The sequence below is a fragment of the Eleutherodactylus coqui genome, chromosome 3, assembly GCF_035609145.1.
Source record: "Eleutherodactylus coqui strain aEleCoq1 chromosome 3, aEleCoq1.hap1, whole genome shotgun sequence".
Lineage (NCBI taxonomy): Eukaryota > Metazoa > Chordata > Amphibia > Anura > Eleutherodactylidae > Eleutherodactylus > Eleutherodactylus coqui.
The window spans coordinates 7,775,485-7,797,110 of NC_089839.1; the positions used below are offsets into that span (position 1 = coordinate 7,775,485).

Consider the following 21,626-nt stretch of genomic DNA (forward strand, 5'->3'; position numbering starts at 1 on the left):
CATCTTCTACCCATCCTGAGATCCCTTCAGTGAGGGTTCCCACACTGGAGATAATTGGCCTCCCTGGGTTGCCTGCTTTGTGTAGTTTGGGAAGCATGTAGAATGTTCCAACCCCGGGGGTTCTCCGGTATCAAGTCCAAGAGTTTTGTGGAGCCCCAAACAGGCTTCGGATGACCCTTTTCAACTCCCTCACATATTTCTGAGTCGGGTCTTGATCAGTTCGGTGTAATATCTGCTGTCCGTCAGCCGTCTGTCTGCTTCTTTCTTGTAGTCGTGTAATTTGACTAAACACACAATAAACAGAAGGTCTACTAGATCCGTCGTTGGTTGGTGAGCATCCAGATCGCGGAACCATTTCATTTTGATGAGATTTGATGAATCTGTTTATTTTTTTAAATTAATTACTTGTTAATATGTAGTTGTGAGAGGAATCTGATCCGGCAGATCCTGAAGCTCATGAGTTTTTCTTCTTCTATAGGGGACACAGGACCGGGAATTAAATCATGGGTACGGGAGATCCTGAAGAAGGACCTAGCATTCGGCCACATCAGGGTGATCTTCCCCACAGCGCCGGCCCGGTGAGTGGTTTGGTTTACATGGTGAGCTTCCTGACCGTGAACGCACTGATCCTACAGGTAATCACAAGGGGAAGTTGTTACAAACACGGTCCCAAGCATTCCGGAACAAATCAGGGTTTTATTTGACCCGTGCCGCATGCAAATTAAGGTTGGGGCAGAGCGACTCTCTTATGATGCCCCTCTCAGTGCCAGTACTGTGCTGATGTTCTCCATACATCGCCGCCGTGGTGTAGATCTCGTGTTCGCCCTCGGACCGGCGCGTCTGCAGTTAATCTGTTGGAGCTGCTGGTGCCGCCCGATGTGAGCAGCCTCGGCAGCGCAATAACGTACAGTGAAATGCACCGACCCGGGCGCAATAGCCTGCGATTATGCATATACGCCACATAGTAGAGGCCGTGTGCTGCTGACCCTATTGAGGTAGGTAGCTTACTATGTAAAAAACTGATGACAGATTTAGGAATTAATTGAAGATGAGTTATACGTGATTGGTCCATTTTACTGGTTCATCAACAGCTGAACGGCTGCAGTCGGTCGCCCAGGATCTCTGCTGATTGACGGATTGCCAGGCCCACTGTCGGTATGGACAGAGTTGGAAGCAGATGGCGCTGTCTATACTGCAGCACGCCGGTTGGTATTACATGGAATTTAATAAAAGTTGTGCCTGCAATACCAACCTGGGCCACTGCAGTGTGGACGGCGCTGTCAGCTTCCAGATCTGTTTTCAATTACTGCTAGCCTGGTATCAGTTGCTCGCTGTGACAGACAGAGGGGGACACGGAGCCCTGGTTCATAGCGGTGAGACCCCCGCTGATCGTCAAGTTATCCCCTATACTGTGGAGCTCCTGCTCGATCGTAGCAAGCAGAGGGTTAAATGGCTGGCATCGGCTTCACTTCTCTGCCTTGATCAGATCACAGCTTCCAGAAGTCAGGGAGTTTGCTAATAGTTTAACAGTTACCCCTTAAGGACGCAACTTATTGACCCCTTAACCCCTTAGTGACGCGACTTATTTTGGAACTAAGGATCACTTTTCAAAAGCCATAACTTTTTTTATTTCCGACAACGTAGATGTTTTTTGCGTGTCGAGTCGTTATTATTGGTACCGCTGGCTGTCATTGAGTTTTTTTTAACTTCGTTAATCATACTGCGTAAATGACACAATAAATTGCTTCCGCAGGTCGGTGCAATTACCACAATAACCAAAATACATGTATTTTTTAGGTTATTTCTCTTTTGCACAATAAAAACCCTTTTTGTGAAAAATATATATACTGTATTTTGCGGCGTATACGACGATCTTTTAACCCAGGAGAATCTTCGCCAAAGTCGGGGGTCGTCTTATACGCCAGGTATAAGCTGTAGGGGAAAAAAACCAATACTCCCCTCCCCCGGCGGTCTGTGGCGCTGCTGCAGGCTGTCGCTCCCTCCTCCTTGCCGACAGAGCATTGTTTTTTTTTGAATGTCCCTGTCGGGGGCTTGAACCTGCGATGCTACGATCTCTGTGATAATACACTTTAGTACTTCTGTACTGCAATGCTTTATTGTTTATCATAGTCATTATCCCATACGCCATTGACTGGCATCCAGTTACCATGGCAACCCATCAGCCCTCTGTGGTTACATAGCGGAGGACTGATGATGTCACGGAGGAAGTACCCTCACTCTGCAAACTTTTTACATACAGCAATCAACATTGATTGTGGCATGTTAGGGGTTAACAGCGGGGATTGATGTCTCACTTATCCCCGCTGTTACAGCTGGAGGCCGGCTGTAGGTCTGCAGATTGCAGGGGCTCAGCTTAGTACGTAACTGCACGTCCATCACCCAGGGCGAGAAGGGGTTAAAGTGAACATGGCGGCACATTTCTCTAAGACCGCCGGTTTACACGAAGATCTTAGATACGTTACAGCAGCGTAAGATGCGCCAAAGGTAATGAAATACGTAAGCGTCTTATTATGTTTGGCGCATCTTGAGCGGCCATGCACCATTTTCTGAAATCTATGGCAGCAGAAACTTGCCGTAGATCTGCGCTATTATTTTCGTCAGCTTGAAGCGTAATTTATAGTGAACCCAACCGCTGGCCCCGCCCCTTCCTGCCAATCCTCACTTATTGTGTAAAAAGCAGAAAAGTTGGAATTTTTTGCGCAAGAAGGACTTGAGCAGCGCCGGCCAATCAGAGCCGCACGTAGTGTCTTAGACTATCGCTGCACTACCGGCACGCTGTGTGCATCAAGTCTTCTCAGAAGCCGTCTTGTGGTCATCGCGGTTCGTCTGGTTTGGTTGGGTCGCCTTAACGCACTTTTTAAAACTTTGAGGAGAGGCGATGTTGCAGAGGCGGAGCCCAAGAGCACGAGGCCAGCGGCTGCAGACGGCGGCGTCTGTTCGCACCCCTGGTGAGACCGATCTCCGTTAAATCAGTTCGTACAGTTGCAGAAGGGTTCCATCCGCACGCTCCCCGCCGTTCCGCATGTTTTCTTCATTCATTCCAGGAAAATGTCTGAAAGCTGAATCACTTATTGGAATCCCGAGGCCGATGCGCTCTCCTCGGGGATGGAGTTACTGTCCAGGCTTGGATCGCGCTACGGTGATTCATCGACTCATTTCCCATAACTGAGGAAGCACAACGCATCACATCGGTGTCCTCCAGGCAGTGAGCAATGGCATCTGCAGCGTCCGAGAGGTGCGAGAGCCGCTGGCCGGGAGGCTTATGGGATCTTGGTCACGGGTTTCCCCCTCTGCCTTTTTTTTATTTTTTATTACTGGCAAAAAAAAAAAAAAGTCGGAAGGCCATAAAAAAGTGTGAAGAATGAGCCAAAACCTGCCCGTAACTCACAGCGCTCCCAGCGCCAAGTTCCTCGATGCAATTACCAGCAAGAGAGAGATATTAATCACCCGGTTTACTATAAAGAGCCGCCATGGTGTCAGGAAGCCATCCTGCCACTCCTCGGCCCACGGCTCAGGGGCATGACTCAAAGAAATAAAGTTGGGATTGACAATGTTTTAGTTATTTTGTGGTCATGATTTTAAGGGTCTTTACTATACGCTGATGTGCCAGAAGTCATGGGATAGCGGTGTGCAAAGTGATGATGAAGTGGCATTACCTCAGGGGGCACTCGGGATCGCCCACACCTGTATAACTTGTGAGTGAGGCTAAACCCTGTCCAGCGGGCTCACGGTGAGGCGACGTGAATTATGGGAGTTGGAACAAGGCGCGATAGTGGATGTCAGACTGATGGGACATTCCATTTCCAAAGTTGTGCGAGTAATTAGCATTCCCCGATCTACAGTGCCACGTGTGTTGCGGGAAACGTCATAGAAGGCATTACCACCAACAATGCCCAGTGCAGTGGCCACCAATGGGTGCTTGATGATTGTACCTGGCAGCATCTGGCTAGAACAATCGAGAAGAACTGCAGAAATCACGTCCACATTCAGTGCCGGAGGCCCCACGTGTATATTGCGGAGGTCATTGCAGCGTTCCATAATATGTGGGAGCAGACCACCGCAACACCGGACACAGCGTCTCACCTGGGCTCGTGAGGTTGTAACTGGACCCTAGAGGACTGGAAACGTGGTGTGGTATGAAGAGTCAGAGTACCAAGTGCTTCGGGCTGAAGGTAGAGTTTGTCCATGGCGCAGACCCCATGAAGCCACGGACCCCAGTTGTCATCAAGGCATGGTACAGGCTACTGGTGGCTCCATACTGGTGTCATGGCATGGGTTGGGTCCACTGGTCCACCTAAACGTGCCATTGATCGGGGCCGCTAAATTTCACTGTTTGGTGACCATTTGCAGCCCTTTATGGACTTGACGTACCCCCAAAGAATAGGATATTCCAGCAGGATGATGCCCCGTGCCACCAAGTCTAAGGCGTCCAGAAATTGATTGGATGAGAAGTCTGAAGAGTTCCTATGGGTGGTGCGGCTTGTACGTTCGCCCAACATTCACACCTGAGATCCTACAAATACTGCGGACCTGTGGGCGGCTCTCCAGTCGGCACAACGTCCCACCAGACGGCACAACATCCCTCCAACGCCTTCTGTTCACTTGTGGAATGGGTGCTAAGTAGAGCTGCTGCACTTTGTGGGCTACAAGGGAGCCTGAATGATGACCGTTCCTGTCAGTAAAGGACATTGAGCTCCGTGCGAGCTGCACAGAAGTGCGGTGGAAGGTTTCCAACTGAAAACAATGGTAAACTCTTGCCGATCCTCTAGCGCAGCTGAAAGCCGCACCGCTACTTCACAGAAGTGATGGGAGGCGGTTTGGGCAGAAATACGCCTCGTATCAGCGTGAAAACACACATTGGCGAGCGCAATATCGGGCCGAGATATCCCTCTCACCCGTGTGTAGGTAGCCCAAGGGAGGAAAAGTCTAGTTTTAACTTTTTTATAAAATATTTTTTACTTCTTATTTTTTTTTAACTTTTTTCTCTCGTCCCGCCTGGAGACGTGATTGACATTACATGTGATTGTCTCTGTAATACATGGCTCCTCCATCCTCGGGGCGCTGTTCTCATGAACCATGGAGTCCCAGCAGTCAGACGCCTGCGATCAAACACTCATCCGGTGGATACATTATGGGTATTTTTGGTGGGATATCCCCTTCAAGGCCAAACTAACTGCATCCTTGAAGCAGCTCTCCAGTTTCAGTGCCAGGAGGGGGTTGGAGGAGGTAAATTACATGTAGATGATCTTCTTGGCAGTCTCGCTGCTTTGCTGGTTTTGGGTGCCGTCTTCAGGCAGCCAAGATAGCCACCACCATTTCTAGACTACCTGATCACACAGTACGTTGGTAGTGTTAGGATGATCATGTGATGCTCACATGATCAGCGATGGCCAATCGTGCATAGTGTAGTTAGATAATGGTGAAGGCCAATCTTGGCCATCCAAAAACAGTGTCCTGGAACTGGAGAACAGAGGGACTTCCAAGAAGATCTACAGGCAATATATCACCTCCACCTTTTTGTCCAGGGACAGAATTTTGTCCTGAGACTGGAGGGCTGCTTTAAAGGGGCTGTCCAAGGATACTTACCAGGTCCAGCAGGGTTGAACCCTCTACTTTTATCCTGGTTCTGATACCCAGTCAGATGCTTTGGCCCTTCTGTTGTCCATGATATCGTCCCAAGGGGGTTATTGTTGAGCTTATTTCACCAACTAAGCCGCGCCCCCCCTTCTCCATCATGGCCAAAACAGGGGGCTGGCTTAGTTATTAAAATGAGCCAAAAAGCCAGCCCACATGATCTGGTGTCGCAGCTGGTCCCGACGTGAAGGTTAGAGCACCATTGTACCGGATTCGTTTTCTCCCTCCTTGGACAACCTTTAAGAGGTTAAGTGACCTTCTACATCTGTATATAAATCTATGGAAGCCATTGACATGTAAGATTTAGTGTTTTCTTTGACCCGACTGTCTTACATGACTTGAGGCCGTGACCTGGATTACTCCTGACCACCTCCAACTCTCGGAGCCTTGACCGTGCGCTGCTTCACCCGTGGCCCCTTCATCCCTCTTTCTTCGTTTACATTTGCGGTTTGGTGGAGGAATGTTTGGCCCCGACACAAATGTCTTTTTCATTCTTTGCTTCTTTTTGATCGGCATAACAGATCGGACGGCGCTGCACCCACCGGCCGGCTGTTCTGGGTTGGCAGAATGTTGTTGAGCGGTTATAAGTAGGATTATTGGTTCCCCCAGCGAGGGGCGACGGGACATCACCCAACTTTTTAAATGTTTTTTTTATTTTTAAGTTCCAAATGTGAGGTCATTGAGTTCTTGAGAAGAAACCCCTCGTCCTCAGCGACCAGGGGAGGTAATGCAGTAGGACGGTAAGCTCCGCACCAGACGGCTTTACTCTGCATTCTGCAAATCAGCAATACCATCTAGTGGCGGCTCCACAAACATCTCAGCCTTGCGCAGGAATTGTTTTCTGTAAAGGCACACCTGGGAGATTGTTCTCAAAGGGACCATCTGGTAGGAAAACTCCTTTTCGAACACCTTGTGAGGAGGTTCTTGTCCAGGTCCCCCGCTCAGGATCCGCTCCTGTAAGGCCCTGTTCACATCTGTGGTTGGCTTCCAACTTTCCTGCTCCCGTCGCAGAATCCGTGTAAAGAAAGCATCCGTTCTGTGATGGAGCTGACCGGCACCAGGAGGACCCCATTAACTGTAATTGGGGTCAGTCATGCCCCCCGGCCTTTGGCGGACAGAATACCACAGCATGCTGCACTACATTGTCTGGGGTCTTGCACAGATCCTGGGGCCCCATTCACATGCATGTATTTTGGCCTGCGGTGTATCTGTATGTCCTGCGTGGGGCGGGTTTTTCACTTTTAATATATTTTTGTTGCACAGCTATGTACAGTTAAAGGGGATTTAGAAATTGGGTTTTTATATTTAAAAGATTTTTTGGTAATTTTGTTTATTTTTCATTGTCATGATATGTTTTAAAAAACTAAACCGCTAAGCGTACGGTAGTAATAGTCTGACGCTTCCTGTTCTGTAGAGAAAACTTCTCAGCCTTCATCTCATTATCATCACAGGCAGGATTACACTGAGAGGAGACACCAATATATACAGGAGCCACCATTTACAATAGTTACAGCTCACCTCCTCCCCTCCCTGCACACTGACCACTAAGCCGAATAGTACTCTAACAATTCCTGTTCTGTAGAGAAAACGTCTTATCCGTCATCTCATTATCATCACAGTCAGGGTTACACTGAGAGGTGACACCTATATATAGAGAACATTGCTGGAAGCAGATAGCGCCGTCCCTATTGCAGTGGAATGGTTTGGTACTGCAGGCACTGCTCTCATTGAATTCAATGCAATACCAACCTGAGCCACTGCAATGTGTGGACAGCGCTATCTGTTTCTAGCACTGTCCACACTGATGGTGACCCAGCGAACAGCTGATCAGCGAGAATCATGAGTGTCAGACCTGCGCCAATCAACTATTGATGACCTGTCCTAGGGATAGGTGATCAACAGTAGAAGTCCTGGACAACCTGCTTTAGTGATTGACTGAGAGTGCTGTGCGGAGAGCTAGGATGAGTATGAGCTGCTCGTTAGCCTACAGCGAGCGGCACGGTGAAGGCAGCATTATCAGGTACATATAGGGTATGATCACACTTCCCTCTTACCACCTGCGTTGTACTTCGGCCGATTTACAGATGCCCCGTGAATCTCCCAGTTGACTGTCGCTGTCTGGCGACTGCTGACTGCCGGTTTCCTGGCATCCGCATTTACATTCTGGGCACCATGTTGCCAGGAGTTGAGAACAGTGACACTGCGGCCTCTGATTGGTGGGTAGTGGTCACCTGACTTCTGCTGTCAACCAACCAAGAGAATTGCAGTGCTGGATCGCTGTGGACGGGCAATTACCCTTTGTGTTAATGTTTTCACTCATTTGGCTTTAAAATATAAATTTGCCAGCGAACAACCCCCCCCCCCCCCCAAATCAACTGGCAACTTGGATACTGCAGTTGAAGAGAACCTGCATGTCCTCTGGTCCGCCATGTCCCCTGGTCCGCCATGTCCCCTGGTCCGCCATGTCCTCTGGTCCGCCATGCCCTCTGGTCCGGCTGTAGAGCTTTCGCAGCCGCTGACTTTATCACAACTTTTTTTTTTTCTCTTTATACTCTCTCCTCCCCTCCCCCATTAGAGAGACACATTAGATTCGGCTCTTGGCGCTTTGAATTGGTCAAGTGGGCGGTCTCTACTTCTCCTTGTCTGTCAAATCTAAAGTCAGCCATTGACAGGAAGTGGGGAAGTTTGCCCTCTTGACCAATTCAGAGTGCCAGGAGCCGAAACTAACGAGTCTTGCTGGGGCAGGGTGAGGGGAGGAGAGAGAAGAGCAGGTGTGATAGTCGGCGGGGCCACAGCTGTCCCTGTTGACCTAGACCTTTGCCGCCGTGGCCCTGCTGACTTTATCACCCCTTTTCTTCTCTCTCTACTCCCTCCCACTTTCCAAGTCCAGTTAGATTTGGCTCTTTGAATCCGTCAAGTGGGCGGTCTTCATCACTCCCTGACAATGGATGACCTCAGATTCGATTGACAGGCAGCAATAGAGACCGCCCACTTGACCAATTCAAAGTATGGGGAGGCGAATCCAGTGGGATTCAGTGGGTCTGCGGCCGCACAGCTCTATAGCCGGCCCCGCTGGCCTGAGGACATGTAGGTTAGAATGTTGGGAGTTGATTTAACCCTAAAGCCTTTGTTTATTGCCCATCTTGGAGGAAAAATGTAGCAAGTCGGCATCTCAGATCTCCGTCTGATCAAAGCCTGTCAGATCCGTAATCTGATGGAAGGCTTTGGGAGATCAGAGCCCTTCAGCGGCCGGCCCGCCGTCTAACATGACGCTTGTTGATTCAGCAACACGTTTATTTGCGACCCAAAAAAAATAGAACATTTTGGCAAAACCTCCATCGCCTGCGGAGACACGATCGCTCAAACAAACATCCAGACGACGGCTCGGGTTTTTTTCCCCCATTTTTCACGGTTCGGTTGATATCAAAGGTAAGCGTGTGCGACGCTAATCCTCCATCTGATCGCCGGAGGGCAGAACGCTTCTTGGATCATCTGCGCGGTTCCTAATAGACAAACAGAGGAAAGTACGTAAAATGATAGGAGCCGCGCCAAACCCTGGCCTCAGCCCCGTCATCCTCCGGACCAATTATGGAGCGATGGCGTATCCTAGCCGAATCCTGCGAGTGCTAATATGTCTTTAACCCCTTAGTGACGCTGTCTATTTTGGACCACTTTTCAGAAACCAGAACATTTCTATTTCTCCATCGACGGCGGGCGTGTTTCTGGCGCAGCGAGCTGTAGGTTTGATTGGTACCATTTTTGGGTACGTGTAATTTTATAACTTTTATTAAAACCTTTTTGGGGTGGCAAGGAGAAAAAACATCAGTTCTGTCATTGTGTTTTGTTTTTTTTATAGCACTAATCATACTGCGTAGATGACATGATGGCTTCCTTCTGCAGATTGGTGCGATCACAACACGGCAATGCCAAAATTATTTATATATATTCTTACGTGTTTGTATATATATAAGATTTGCGCTTTTTCCCACTTTTGTGCCTTTTTTTTGGCAGGTGGGGAATGAAAATGAAAAAAAAACAAAAAAGGGTGGCAGCAGGAAGGGGTTAACCTGGAAGCCCACATACTGATAATGACATGCAGTATTTCTGATGTGCCTTTTATTCTCTTGCCTCCAGACCTTACACACCTATGATGGGAGGCATCTCCAATGTTTGGTTCGACAGGTATAAGATCTCCATGGACAGCCCGGAACACCTCGGCTCCATCACTCCTATGTGCCACGTATTAGCAGACCTAATCAAAGAGGAAGTGGCATCCGGCGTTGCAAAAAACAGAATATTGCTGGGTAAGATCCGGTGCCGCCGGGCCGTAAACCTGTTTAGTCTTCATAGTTCTCTTATATGACGTTTAGTAGTTTTCGGATTGTTCCCATGATGGAAGCACCCCTGTGTGCGCGGTGGCCAGGTGGATGGAAGCAGCGGTAGGGCTACGCCGCTCCTGAGACTACCCATAGACATAAACAGCACCGCTCCAGAGTTACGGAGGCGTAGCGTTCTCGGATATCTTGTTTGCGTAACTCCCATTGACTCCTAAGAGTGCAGCAAACCGTTTGGTTGTTCCTCTAGGTCCCAGCCACCGCATACAGCTTGAGATAGGAGCAGCGCCCCCCAGAGGTGGATCTACCATAAAGGTTGAGATGGGGATACTCCTTTAAGGTGACGATGATCATTTATTAGGATTAGCGTCAGTCACGTGACATCGAATCCACTGTGTTACATGAAGCATATGATTCCGTGTAAACGTGACCCAATGATTGCAGAAGGTCCACCAAAGGGGTTTTCTGGGACTTTTGATATTGATGAGCTCAGGATAGGTCATCAATAGCTGATTGGTCCACAGCTCAGGATTGTCGCCGGCCCTCTGTTTGCCTGGCACTGTCTGTAGTGCGGCGGTCCGGGTTGGTATTGATTTTTTTGTTTGTTTTTTAAGCCCTCTTAACTTTTTTTTTAACTCCTTTAATGAGTCCCGTCCTGTAGCTTGTGTCTATGGACCATGCCGTAAAACATCTTGAAACGCTGCTAACTGCAATTCAGGCAAGATGGCCGCCCTGTGCACAAAATAGGAAAAAACATGCAGTCAAAATATAAAAACAGATTAGAAAATAGTGAAACTTTTCTATTTGATTTCAATTAGTAAAAAAAAACAGCTGATCCATTCCCTTTAACCACTGGCCCCTCCCCCATGCTGCATGGCCGCCGTGAGATGGAAACCCTTCCGTGAAATGACGTACATGTATGGCATCTAGATGCCAGCGCCATCCACAGCAGGAGCTGGTCGTAACTGCCGGTCGTCCGAGGCCCTGCCGCAACCACTGGGACCAGAGAGCTTCACATCTGACATTAACCCCTTGCAGGTTGGCTGAGGGTCGCCTGGGAAATAATGACCAGAATAGAATACATTTCAACTTGTTTTACAGGGGAGCTACGAAAATACTAAACTTTAGGAAGGCCAAGTTCTATCAGCCTAGTGCTGCCCTAAACCTTACAGGCTGGGAGAACGGCCTCAACAATAAGAGCGCAGACAATAACTGGGAAACGTTTAATACATCCTAATTACTGACTGTGAGCGGCTCGCACCCGACAGGAATACAGGGGTTAGGGGCAATCCAAAGGGGCTCCAGAAAGGAAAAAAAATATATATACCGCCAGAATTGTGCTTTTTTGGTCACTTTGTCTCCAAGAAAACCTATAAAAAGCAATCAAAAAGTCGTATGAACTCCAACCAATAGAAGCTGCAGGACCGCCTGTAAGACATGAGCCCGCGCACAACTAGGAGAGCCTGGAACGCAGTGACGGGGATACGAGAAGAGTACAAGAGGTTCTGGAGGTCGTTCTTGAGTCTTACAATATTACACATTGTATCACTGATCACTCAGGAGGGTCGGTGATCCGGGGATCATTCTGATTGCCAGATTGGAGGCGGGAAGGAATTTCTTTCCCTTAAATGGGGAAAATTGGCTTCTACCTCATTGGGGTTTTTTTGCCCTCCTCCAGATCAACACTGGGGGTAACAGGCTATGTAAGTAATCATTTTTATTGTGGAAAACCTAAAAACAATGGCAGAATTAATACTCCCCCCAAAACACACCCCGCACCCACCACACCAAAAAAATATATGCAATACATTATATTGGTACACTTTTGGGGTGGATCTAAACTACATCCCGTCCCGCAGCGAACAACCCTCATACAACCGCATTGATGGAAAAACAAAAAGTTACAGCTTTTGAAAAAGGAGGTAAAAATGCCCCAAAACTCACTGTGTCCTTGAGTAGCAAACTAGAGAGCGTCATTTGGTACAAAAACCCATCTTCAAACACCCTATTAGGGAGTACAGGGGTTTATCTATTAAGGGGCTAGTCTGGGCTTTTTTAACAGGTGGCCTATTCCCTGGGACCCCCATTTATCAGGTAATTGTGCCGTTGGTCAGACATCGTCATCGGTTTTCAGAAGAGGAAGCCGGGGTGCCAGTTTCACTCCCATTGAAGTTAATGGAGCACCACCCTGCTCTTATAGCTCCGGCTCCTCTCATGGTCACATCCTGTCTGGGGCAGGAAGTGTAGGAGTAGTAAGCTCCATTGATTTCAATGGGAGAGAAGCCGGCACTCCGACTCTCTCCTCTGACCAATGTTGACCATATGTAGACAGCAGGCTGATGGGCGGTGGTCCAGAGCGGCGGCCCCCGTCCATCAACTACTAATAACCTATTGAGGGGATAGATCATTACTTTAAATGGCCTGGAATACCCTTTTAAACCGAGTGGAAAGAGGCTACAAAACGCATCCATCCGGAGAAGCCAGAACACTAACTGTTACAATGGCAGCACAGCGATTGCAGCGCTCCTTTTCTCCTGAGGTGGCGCTGCTGCAGCGTTGAACCCTCTTTTCTGGGTTCCTTCACAGGTTCTATCTGTTCCCAGCAGCGGGTGATCGGCTTATCAATATGGAAAGACATTAACTATCTGATCGTTGGGACCCCACTGGCCGTGAGAATGAGGGTCCCAAAGATCCCTGCATGGAACGCCCATCAAACATCTGCCTCATTCATTCCAACAGGACCACCACAAATAGTAGAGCTGTAGTGTTGGACGATCTCCGGCCGTCCCATTGAAATAAATGGAGTGGCAGAGCGTGTACTCGACCACCACACTGTTCAGGCAGGGACCTTCAAGGCCCCGAATCGTGTGATAAGGGGGAGTTGCAGCAGTTGGACCCCCACCAATTAGATAGTTCTCCCCTCTCCTGTGGACCGCCGATAACTTCTGAGCTTATGTAATGGAAAAGGCTTTGTGCAGGATAGCCAGCTACAGGGTGAGATGTGCAGAAACAGGACATACAAACCCTTAAGGGGTATGCCCAATGTCGACTGCGATCATCTATCAATAAGATAGATAAGGAGTCCCATCATTGAGGGTCTCATTGCTGAGATTCCAACAATTCTGAGATCGGGGAGTCCCATGTTCCATACTCCTCCTCACTGCAGGCTCATTGCACCCCCCACAGCGAGGAGGAGATTGAATGGAGTGGCGATCGGTCATATACAGTTCCACTCGGTTCACCTTCAATGGGACTGCTGGAGGTAGCCAAGCGCTTGTACTGCGTCATTCCCATTGAAATTAATGGAGCTCAGCGATTGCTCTACTCAGTTTCTGCTTGGCTGCAGGTGGGTGCAGCAAGGCGGCAGTGAGTAGGAGAGGGGAACACTAAACCCCCATTCTTGGGATAGTTGGGGGTCCCACTGATCAGACTTTTACTTCTATTACCTATCCTGTGCATCCATGATAAGAGTCAATTTTCTGAATAAACCCTTAATGTGGTTCTACAACAATTGCAAGTCTCCCCTCCCCCACAGTGATGTCACTGAATGGAGCGCTGGCCGAGCATGTGCAGGGAGTGCTCCATTCATTTCAATGGGGGTCGCTCTGGTATCTCCGCAGTCCCAATGAAAATTAATTGATTACTAGCACTCCATTCAGCCTCCTCCTCACTGCAGGGGGTGAAGTAACCATGCAGGGAGGAGGACGGGGGACACGGGACCCCATTCTCAGGATTAGCAGGGGTCTAAGCAGTGAGAGCCTTCCGTTCAGCAAGTTATTCGCTATCCTGTAGATGTGGGATAACTTGCAATTGTGGTACAACAAGACCCTGAGAGATCGGACCTCCGGATAATTCGGCACTTCCCACGGCAAGACACCAAGGGAAGTAAACTGTCCTTTCTTTATTGGGTGGTAGGAACACCATGAAGGCGTTTCTGATCGGGACCCAATCCTTCACCAGGTAAGTATTAGGCGTAACATCCCACAAAGGATTGGGTCCCGGTCAGAAGTATGTTGATCTGTGTTCCTACCACCCAATAAAGAAAAGAAAGTTTATTACTTTGGTGTCTTGCCATAAATGGTTCCAATTCATCTGGAGGTCCAATCCCACCATCTTGACACAACCCCTTTAAGAGAAACAACATGATAATATAAATACTATAGAGGGTGTAGTCAAAAAGCTGATCCGGCACCAGATCTCCTGCACACTTGAATAGAAAGTCATGGATGTTCTTCAAGATGGTAGAGCACATGGGCTCCTGGGGACCCCGGAACATGGATTTCAATTTTGTGTTGTGGCCCCTGTAAGAGGTAGAGAGTAAAACCCAATTGCAATGTTGAAGAGCAGCGTGTGAGGAGCAGAGATCCGTTTCCCTCATGTCTCTAAGTCCCGTTGGACCGATGCTATGACTGAAGTAAGGAAAGCGGACTAGGAGTGGCCTCCTTCGGCGACGATAGGGGCCGAACATCCAGGAAGTCACCCACCGCCATCTGCAGTAGACTCCGGTACTGATCTGCTTTGAGAGTCCCTGGAATGAACACGTTCACACTAATATTTTCCTTGTCTCTTGATTGGGTCATCTTCATCACATCCGCACTGAATCGGCCCTGGACTGCAGTGTTGAGTGGCTCTATGCATGTATCGTAGAAGGAGGCCTTACCTCGGTCATAGCAGCGGTCCCACAGGACTTAGAGGGACACGAGAAGTGGATTTCTGCTCCTCACACGCTGCTCTTCACCTGTGCAGTTGGGTTTTACTCTCGATCTCTTACAGGGGCCACAACACAATAGTGTAGGGCCCCCAGGAGCCGGTGCGCTGCACCATTATGTAGCGCATCCATGCCTTCCTATTCAAGTACGCTTCTGTTATTTCACTGTCAGACACCAGTATGACTTATAGCGCCGGTCAGACGTTCTGACTAGTCTGTATAAATATCATAATGTACAACCAAAGCTAATGGTAATCATCACGTAATAAGCATCATGAATCCACCTCACAGATAGACCCCCAGTACCCCCTCGGGGCTTCGTCTAGACGCTTCCTACAACCCAAACACATTGTTAGCAGATCACAAAAGATGTAACACGCGGCTGATAGACGATATCCTGATCCAAGATGATTGGAATGAACTCATGGAACATTCCGGCTGGTCCCACGTTTGTGTCGTGAGCCGGAGGAAGACCGAGAACTTTGGCTTCTGACAAGACATTACCTTTTTACTCTTGAGGAGACTTTATGAAATGCCGAGCAGTCACTCCACGTAGCGAGCAAGTCATTATGTCACCATTGTTGGAGGCGATGCCAAGGAAGACGCGTGTTATTCTTCCCGAGAAGAAGGAAAGGAGATCCCTTTAAGCAGGCGGCATGTGTTTTATGCATCACGTCAATCTCAGCCCTGAAATACTATCTCGCTGAATCATAAAAGTTTGCCACAAAGTCTAAATGTTTATTGGAATCCCCGTCTGCAGAGCGTTCACTGCCGTCCGTACCTGGGAGTCTGGGGTCTGGGGGTCTGGGCTATGGATGAGGCGCTGCAGGGGGTTTTTGTTTTTTCTTTTTGCTTCCCATGGAAAATGACCTTTAAGGCGCTGAGCTTCTCCTCCTGGTTCTGTGTTTGCGCTCAGCCTCCTTCTTGTAGCGCTCACCACATGAAAGTATCATTACTTAATATTCGACGCTGGAGGTGACTGCATCATAGAAGATTGTAAGTGAGTCATCCCCGTCATATCTGCCAGATTGTGACTAACTGGGTGTAAAATGTAACTTTTGGGTTTTCTCAGAAGTAATGCGATTTCAATGGATTCATTCTGCGAAGCTACTTATGCAATAGCAGCCATAAAATGTCACGGTGTAGTATGTGAGGGAGCATATATAAAGTTACAGCGCTATTAAACTCTTTCTGCTCCCTCAACCAGCTGAAAACTAGAGGAGCGGGATGGAATTAAGACATTCTGGGTTACTTTGGAGGGTTTTTTACTATGAGCTCTATTTCAGTAGGTACAACCTAAAGAGGACCTGCCATGTGCACGTCGGCAGGGCCGGCACTATAGCCTTGCAACCGCAGCCTTTCTTCTGTTCTAACTTCTCTCCTCCCTTCTCTGCCTAACAGGCTTATCTTAGATCCGGCTCCCAGCGCTGTAAATGTGTCAAGCGGGCCGTCTCTACCTCTCTGTGTCAATGGGTCTCATCAGACAGGATTGATAGTAAGCGGTGGGGATCGCCCACTTGACACCTTCACAGCTTCAGGAGTCGAATCCAAGAAGAGCCCATACGTATGCAAGTGTAAACAGAAGAAACTCCTTGTGGGAGGTAGCGGGGCCAGGCTAGTGTCCAATGACATGATCCCTCCACTCGGCAATTCTCTGTCTTCTGTTCGCGTTCCGATTCTTTGCGGGTCCCCGGCTTTCGGTTTAATCTGGGATCAGCACCTAATTCAGTGAATGCAGATGTCCCCGGCTTGTTGAAGGAATGCTATGCCCATGCGCGGTTTGTGCCAGCTGCTGTGCCTGCATCCAGTTCCCCCAAGAACTGTTGAACTGCGCCTGCGCAGAGAAGCCAGTGCAGGTACTCATGGGAAATGACTTACACTAATGGGGAAAGTGATAGGGCGAAGCTATCCAGTGTAAACAAACTTGGCCGACGCAGATGGAACGTCGAGGAAACTCAGAAGAAATGGTAACTATTCCGTGGAGCGGGTCAGGAGAGTGAAAATTGCAGCCACCTTGCCCCTTCCGTAAGGCCAGTGCAGGAAGCCGGCATCAGAAGGAGCCCGTAGCAGAGTTTTGGTTATTAAACCGCGGACCTGCTGCTTCAGCGCCTGTAAATACCTTTCTGGATGCGCCCTTGTTGAAATTGCTTATTGTACTTGGAGGGACAAAAAGAAGTCCTGAACCCTCCACTTACCGCTCACCACTAGTCCTCTGGGCGGAGCTATGGTGGGGACTAGTCGCATGCTGTATGTGTTAGCATGTCCATTCTGCCATGATTAAACTCCTGCTCAGCATAGTAGCTAGCATTGACCTCACACGCCGTCATGGCAGAGTCACTCGGTATGGCATTAGCGCCCACATTCCAGTTATGGAGAAGAGAGAATGAGTCCTATGGCTTTTAAAGGGGTAAAAAAAGTTTCTTTATTGCATAGTCGGCTTCTGTTGCTTTGGCTTGTATATGCCTGTACTGAGCAGGATCCAAAACGTTAATAGCAGCATGTTTCGCAGCTGAAAGGCTCTTCCTCAGTCCTTGCAATAGAACCAAGGATATATAGGTCAAACTAGGACCTTCTGCGTATCCTTAGTCCTGTGGCAAGGCCTGTTAGAAGGTCGGACATTGACTACCTTTCAATAGGTGACACTCTAATGGCATTATACTATGCCCCATTTGCATCCCAAGTTTCCCAGAGCAGCATTGGGTGGACTAGAAGTCTTTTGATGCCTACTTTGTGCTCTCCACAGGGAGGAACCGAACCCATTCTCAATCTGAATTACAGAAACCTATTGCTGCACCACAGCATTTTACATAGGTGCTTTAGGTCCTGCAACCTGGCATTAAAGGGGCTGTATCAGGATCACAAGTTATTCCCTGCCCACAGGATAAGGCATAACTTGCTGATTAGTGGGGGTCTCACTGCTATGACCCCCACGATCTCTAGAACGGGGGTTCTGTGTGCGGCTCTGCCGGTCACTGCGGGGTTGCTTCACGCTCTATTAAAACAATCCCTTTAATAGATTCAAGCTGACAAATCCGATGGGTGTAGGTGTTACTGACGTCATTTCCACTTTGTATAGATGCTCTTGTTTTTTATCTCTCCCACTTTTTCCCTTTCTCTAGGTGGATTTTCGATGGGTGGCGCTATGGCCATGCACTTGGCTTACCGGTACCATCGAGATGTTGCTGGAGTCTTCGCGCTCTCAAGCTTTCTGAATGACAACTCGGTAGTTTATAAGGTAACGGCCATGGATTAAGGGATGCGGGTTTTGTTCTACCGTCGGCCACGAAGCCTCGGATTTGGCCGGTGACTCACAGGCTTACGGTGGGCCGTCTGAGAGTTGGATTGAGCGCGGCATCAGTCCTGTAAATGGGGAATCTGCTCATTCATGACGTAACTAACGTTGGCCATAAAGGCTACATAACTGCCGCTCCTCCGATGACGCACGCGGCGCGGCATGGTACTTCTACTGTACTGAAGAGATGTTCGCTTGGTAAATACACAAACCGTATACTATTAGGGGGGCGACTGCCGGCAGCACTTGGTTTTCTCCGCTTCAGATATCTCATCGGCCTGCAGATCATCAGTAATGCAGTAAATAGTATCTGGAGGAGGGGGTGCAGCCGCAGGTTCGGGGGGCCCTGAGACCGCTCCTTGTGAGTAGAGGGGGGACAAGAAGTGGGATGAGATAAGTGCTGTAAACCATCGGGTCACTAGGAGAGGAGAGGGAAAAACCAAATGTGTGTTTTCAGAGGATGTGTAGAAGGATGGGAAGACCCAAAAAGACTTGATGGATACAACATTATATATACCACATGACCCCCTTTTTACCCCCCATCTAGTAGCGTTGGACTCCTTTGGTCTTCAGATCTGCAGCAGTTCATTGTGCTGTAGACCCCACTCGGTGATGAAACGGTTCTGCAGGAATATCGGCCCCTGCGGACAGGAAGCTTCTTGTAGTCGCTGTAGATTAGATGAAGACGCTGACATGTACTGACCATCTGACAGGAAGGGGTCAGCGATTCATGCTGCTTGTACCAAATTCTGACCTCCCATCAGCAACAGACATCTGGCTCCATCTGACCAGGAGATGTTTTTCCGCTGCTCAGTGATACAAGTTTTGCGCTCTTTTGCCCGCTGGAGTCTTTCTGTTTCTCTTAGACACAATGGCGCTGGAACTGGTCGCCTGCTGTTATATCATCCGTGCGGAGGAACGGCGAGTTGTGCGTTCGGACACGTTAGTTGGAGCTCCAGCGTTGTATTCAGCTGACTGTGCAGCCTGTTGGTCAGAACGATTCCTGACATCCTCCTCCGACCCCTTTCAGTGATGAGTTGTTTCCGTCCACAGGATCCCCTTTCGCTGGATGTTTTCCTCAATCGCGCCATTCTCAGTATACTCTCCACACCGTTACATGAGAAAAAACCCCACGGTTGGCGGTGAGACCCCGGCTAGTCCAGCACTGATGACCGGCCTTGTTGGAAGTCGCTCAGATCGCTTGATTTTCCCGTCTAATGTGGATTCACACTGAAACTGATCCACGGAAAACTTGTCACGTGATTTTATGCTCCGGGGTACGGGGAGAATTACCGTACAGGGGGGGCCAATCATGAATGGGACAGAGGCTGTAATGAAGGGGCTGGGGGCTCCAATAAAGAGCTGGGGGATCTAATAAGGAGACGGGATCTCTAGTAAAGGGCAGGGGGATCTAATAAATGGGCCAATCAGTGTACAGCCGTGGGAATGTTTTTTGTAACAATAGATAGAGCGCGAAATGAGTGAAAGCTTCTGGTCACCACGGATCTCCATGGATATATTGCATCGTGTCCGCTCCAGGTTTCCTCCAACGCCAAAGGTTTGATGCCTCCATAGACATTAGATTGGCATCAAACCCAGAATAAACAGAATTTCGCACAGTGGATGTAACGTCTGCTGACAGCTTAAACCCATCTTCTATCACCCTGCTTGTTGATGGTTTTCAGGTAGCAATACGAAAAAACACACGCATCACATGTTAACCCCTTAAAGGCCAAGCCTGTTGGTGCCTTAATGACCGGGCCAATTCTGGAATCTGACATGTGTCCCTTTAACAGAGGAGAACTCGTAGTTTTTACACATCCGATTAATCCTGACTCTTTGTTTTTCTTCATATATTGTACTTTATTTTGGTGGTTTTTTAAATTGCATTTTATAATTTCAAGGTTATAAAGATGGCGTTCAGTAAATGAGTTGATGGAACGACTGATTTCTGTAATACGTTAATGTAATGTTCACGTTTAGCAGAATCGGTGCGGATTTTCCACTGCAGAAAGTCCTTGTCCAATCCTGCCTTACACCACTGGTGCGGATTTTTACATGTATCTGCAACAGACTCCGCCCCCTACGTTTGAAAGTGTGAAATGGTGTTCATTTGGACCAAGATTTAGACGAGAATTCACACCAAAATCCACAGTGCCAACCATGCTGCAGGCGTTGGGGCCTCTAGATAAGTTATTAAAAAATGACCGCTACACTATATAATCACCTATACTAACTAGATAGTATAGGGGATTGTAATAGAAGGGGTTAATGTGTGTAAAGGGTTAAAGTTTGCCGTTTTACAGACTGTATCCTCCTTATCTCTTCTCCGATCTCACACTGACAGGACAGGGAAGGAAAAACACTGACAGGCCGGGAAAGTTTGTAGTATAACAAACCTTGGCTTTTACTGATGATGTCACCAGGCCCTGAACCAATCGGGTCCTGAGGACGGCCCCTAAACAACCTGTTTCTGGTATTTTACAGAGCCGCTGACGTAAATTTATGTTGCTGCTGCACAGAGCCCAGCCAGCAGTGATATAAACTTACCGTTGGTGGTTGCGAAAGGGTTAAAAACCATAAGGAATCAATCCAGAAAGTATACCAGCAACTTGTACAACCTGTCATTATACAAAGAATAGCCCTGATATTCTAAAAGCAGAATTCTCATTTAAGTCATGAGTTTTTATTTTTACTGCTTTTTCCCATCTTCTTCAGGAACTGGAAGGAACTCGGCAGGGCCTACCGGAATTATTCCAGTGCCACGGACAGGCCGACGAGTTAGTCTTTCACCAGTGGGGAGAAAAGACTTGCACACGACTGAAAGGTCTTGGCGTGACTTCATCTTTCCACAGTTTCCCAAACCTCCTTCATGAACTCAGTCTTCAAGAATTAGAACAGTTACGGGCTTGGATCCTAAAGAAATTGCCCGAGGTCACAGCAACACCAGGAGAAGAAACCTAATAAATGTTTGTAATCAGAGATACGTTGTGTTTGGGTCCGGAGTCGGTTTTATGGGAAGCTTTTCCACATTCTGTGTGTCTGAAATTGTTTACGACTCTTATTTCTTACGACTGTGATTCTGTAATCCTCCTTTGGGTTAGTTTGAGCGCTGAGAGGCATTCGAGACGTTCCGGCTACAAGATTGTTGTGTGTTTTAGTTTATTCTAGTAGCTCAGTGGTTCGTACCGTTGCCTCGCAGCACTGGCTTCTTGGGTTCCATCTGCATGGAGTTTGTATGTTCTCCGCGTGTTCTCAGGGGTTCTTCGGTTTCCAGCTACATTCCAAAAACATACTGATGGCTTTACTGGCTTCCTATGAAATTAGCCCTAGTCTGTTGAAGATATTCTGAGCGTCATTGAAATGTGGACAGCAGAGCAGAATACATTTGCAATAATTTAAGTGAACCCTTTGCAATGACCTGGCTTACTGAACTGATTAATACTGTCTTTCCCCCAAAATATGACCCTGTCTTATATTAATTTTTACCCCAAAAGAGGCACTAGGTATTATTTTCAGGGGATGTCTTATTATGCTTAACTAGCAAGCTCGGTCTGGGCCGTCCCACTGCTCTCCAGAGCTCCAGCACATGAGCTGCAGTCCTCGTCCACCCACAGAAGATCGCTTCCTTGTTATG

General features: G+C 48.3%; 1 protein-coding gene across 1 annotated transcript in view; it reads left to right on the forward strand.

The window, feature by feature from the left end:
* Nucleotides 1-20,971, forward strand: part of LYPLAL1 (lysophospholipase like 1) — a 34,196-nt gene extending 13,225 nt beyond the window's left edge. The window contains exons 2-5 of the mRNA XM_066595082.1: nt 479-578; nt 9,790-9,959; nt 17,817-17,932; nt 20,708-20,971. Of these exons, the coding sequence (XP_066451179.1) occupies nt 479-578; nt 9,790-9,959; nt 17,817-17,932; nt 20,708-20,953 (632 nt within the window). The 3' untranslated portion in view covers nt 20,954-20,971. The remainder of the gene's footprint in view (nt 1-478; nt 579-9,789; nt 9,960-17,816; nt 17,933-20,707) is intronic.
* The last annotated feature ends 655 nt before the right edge of the window (nt 20,972-21,626 follow it).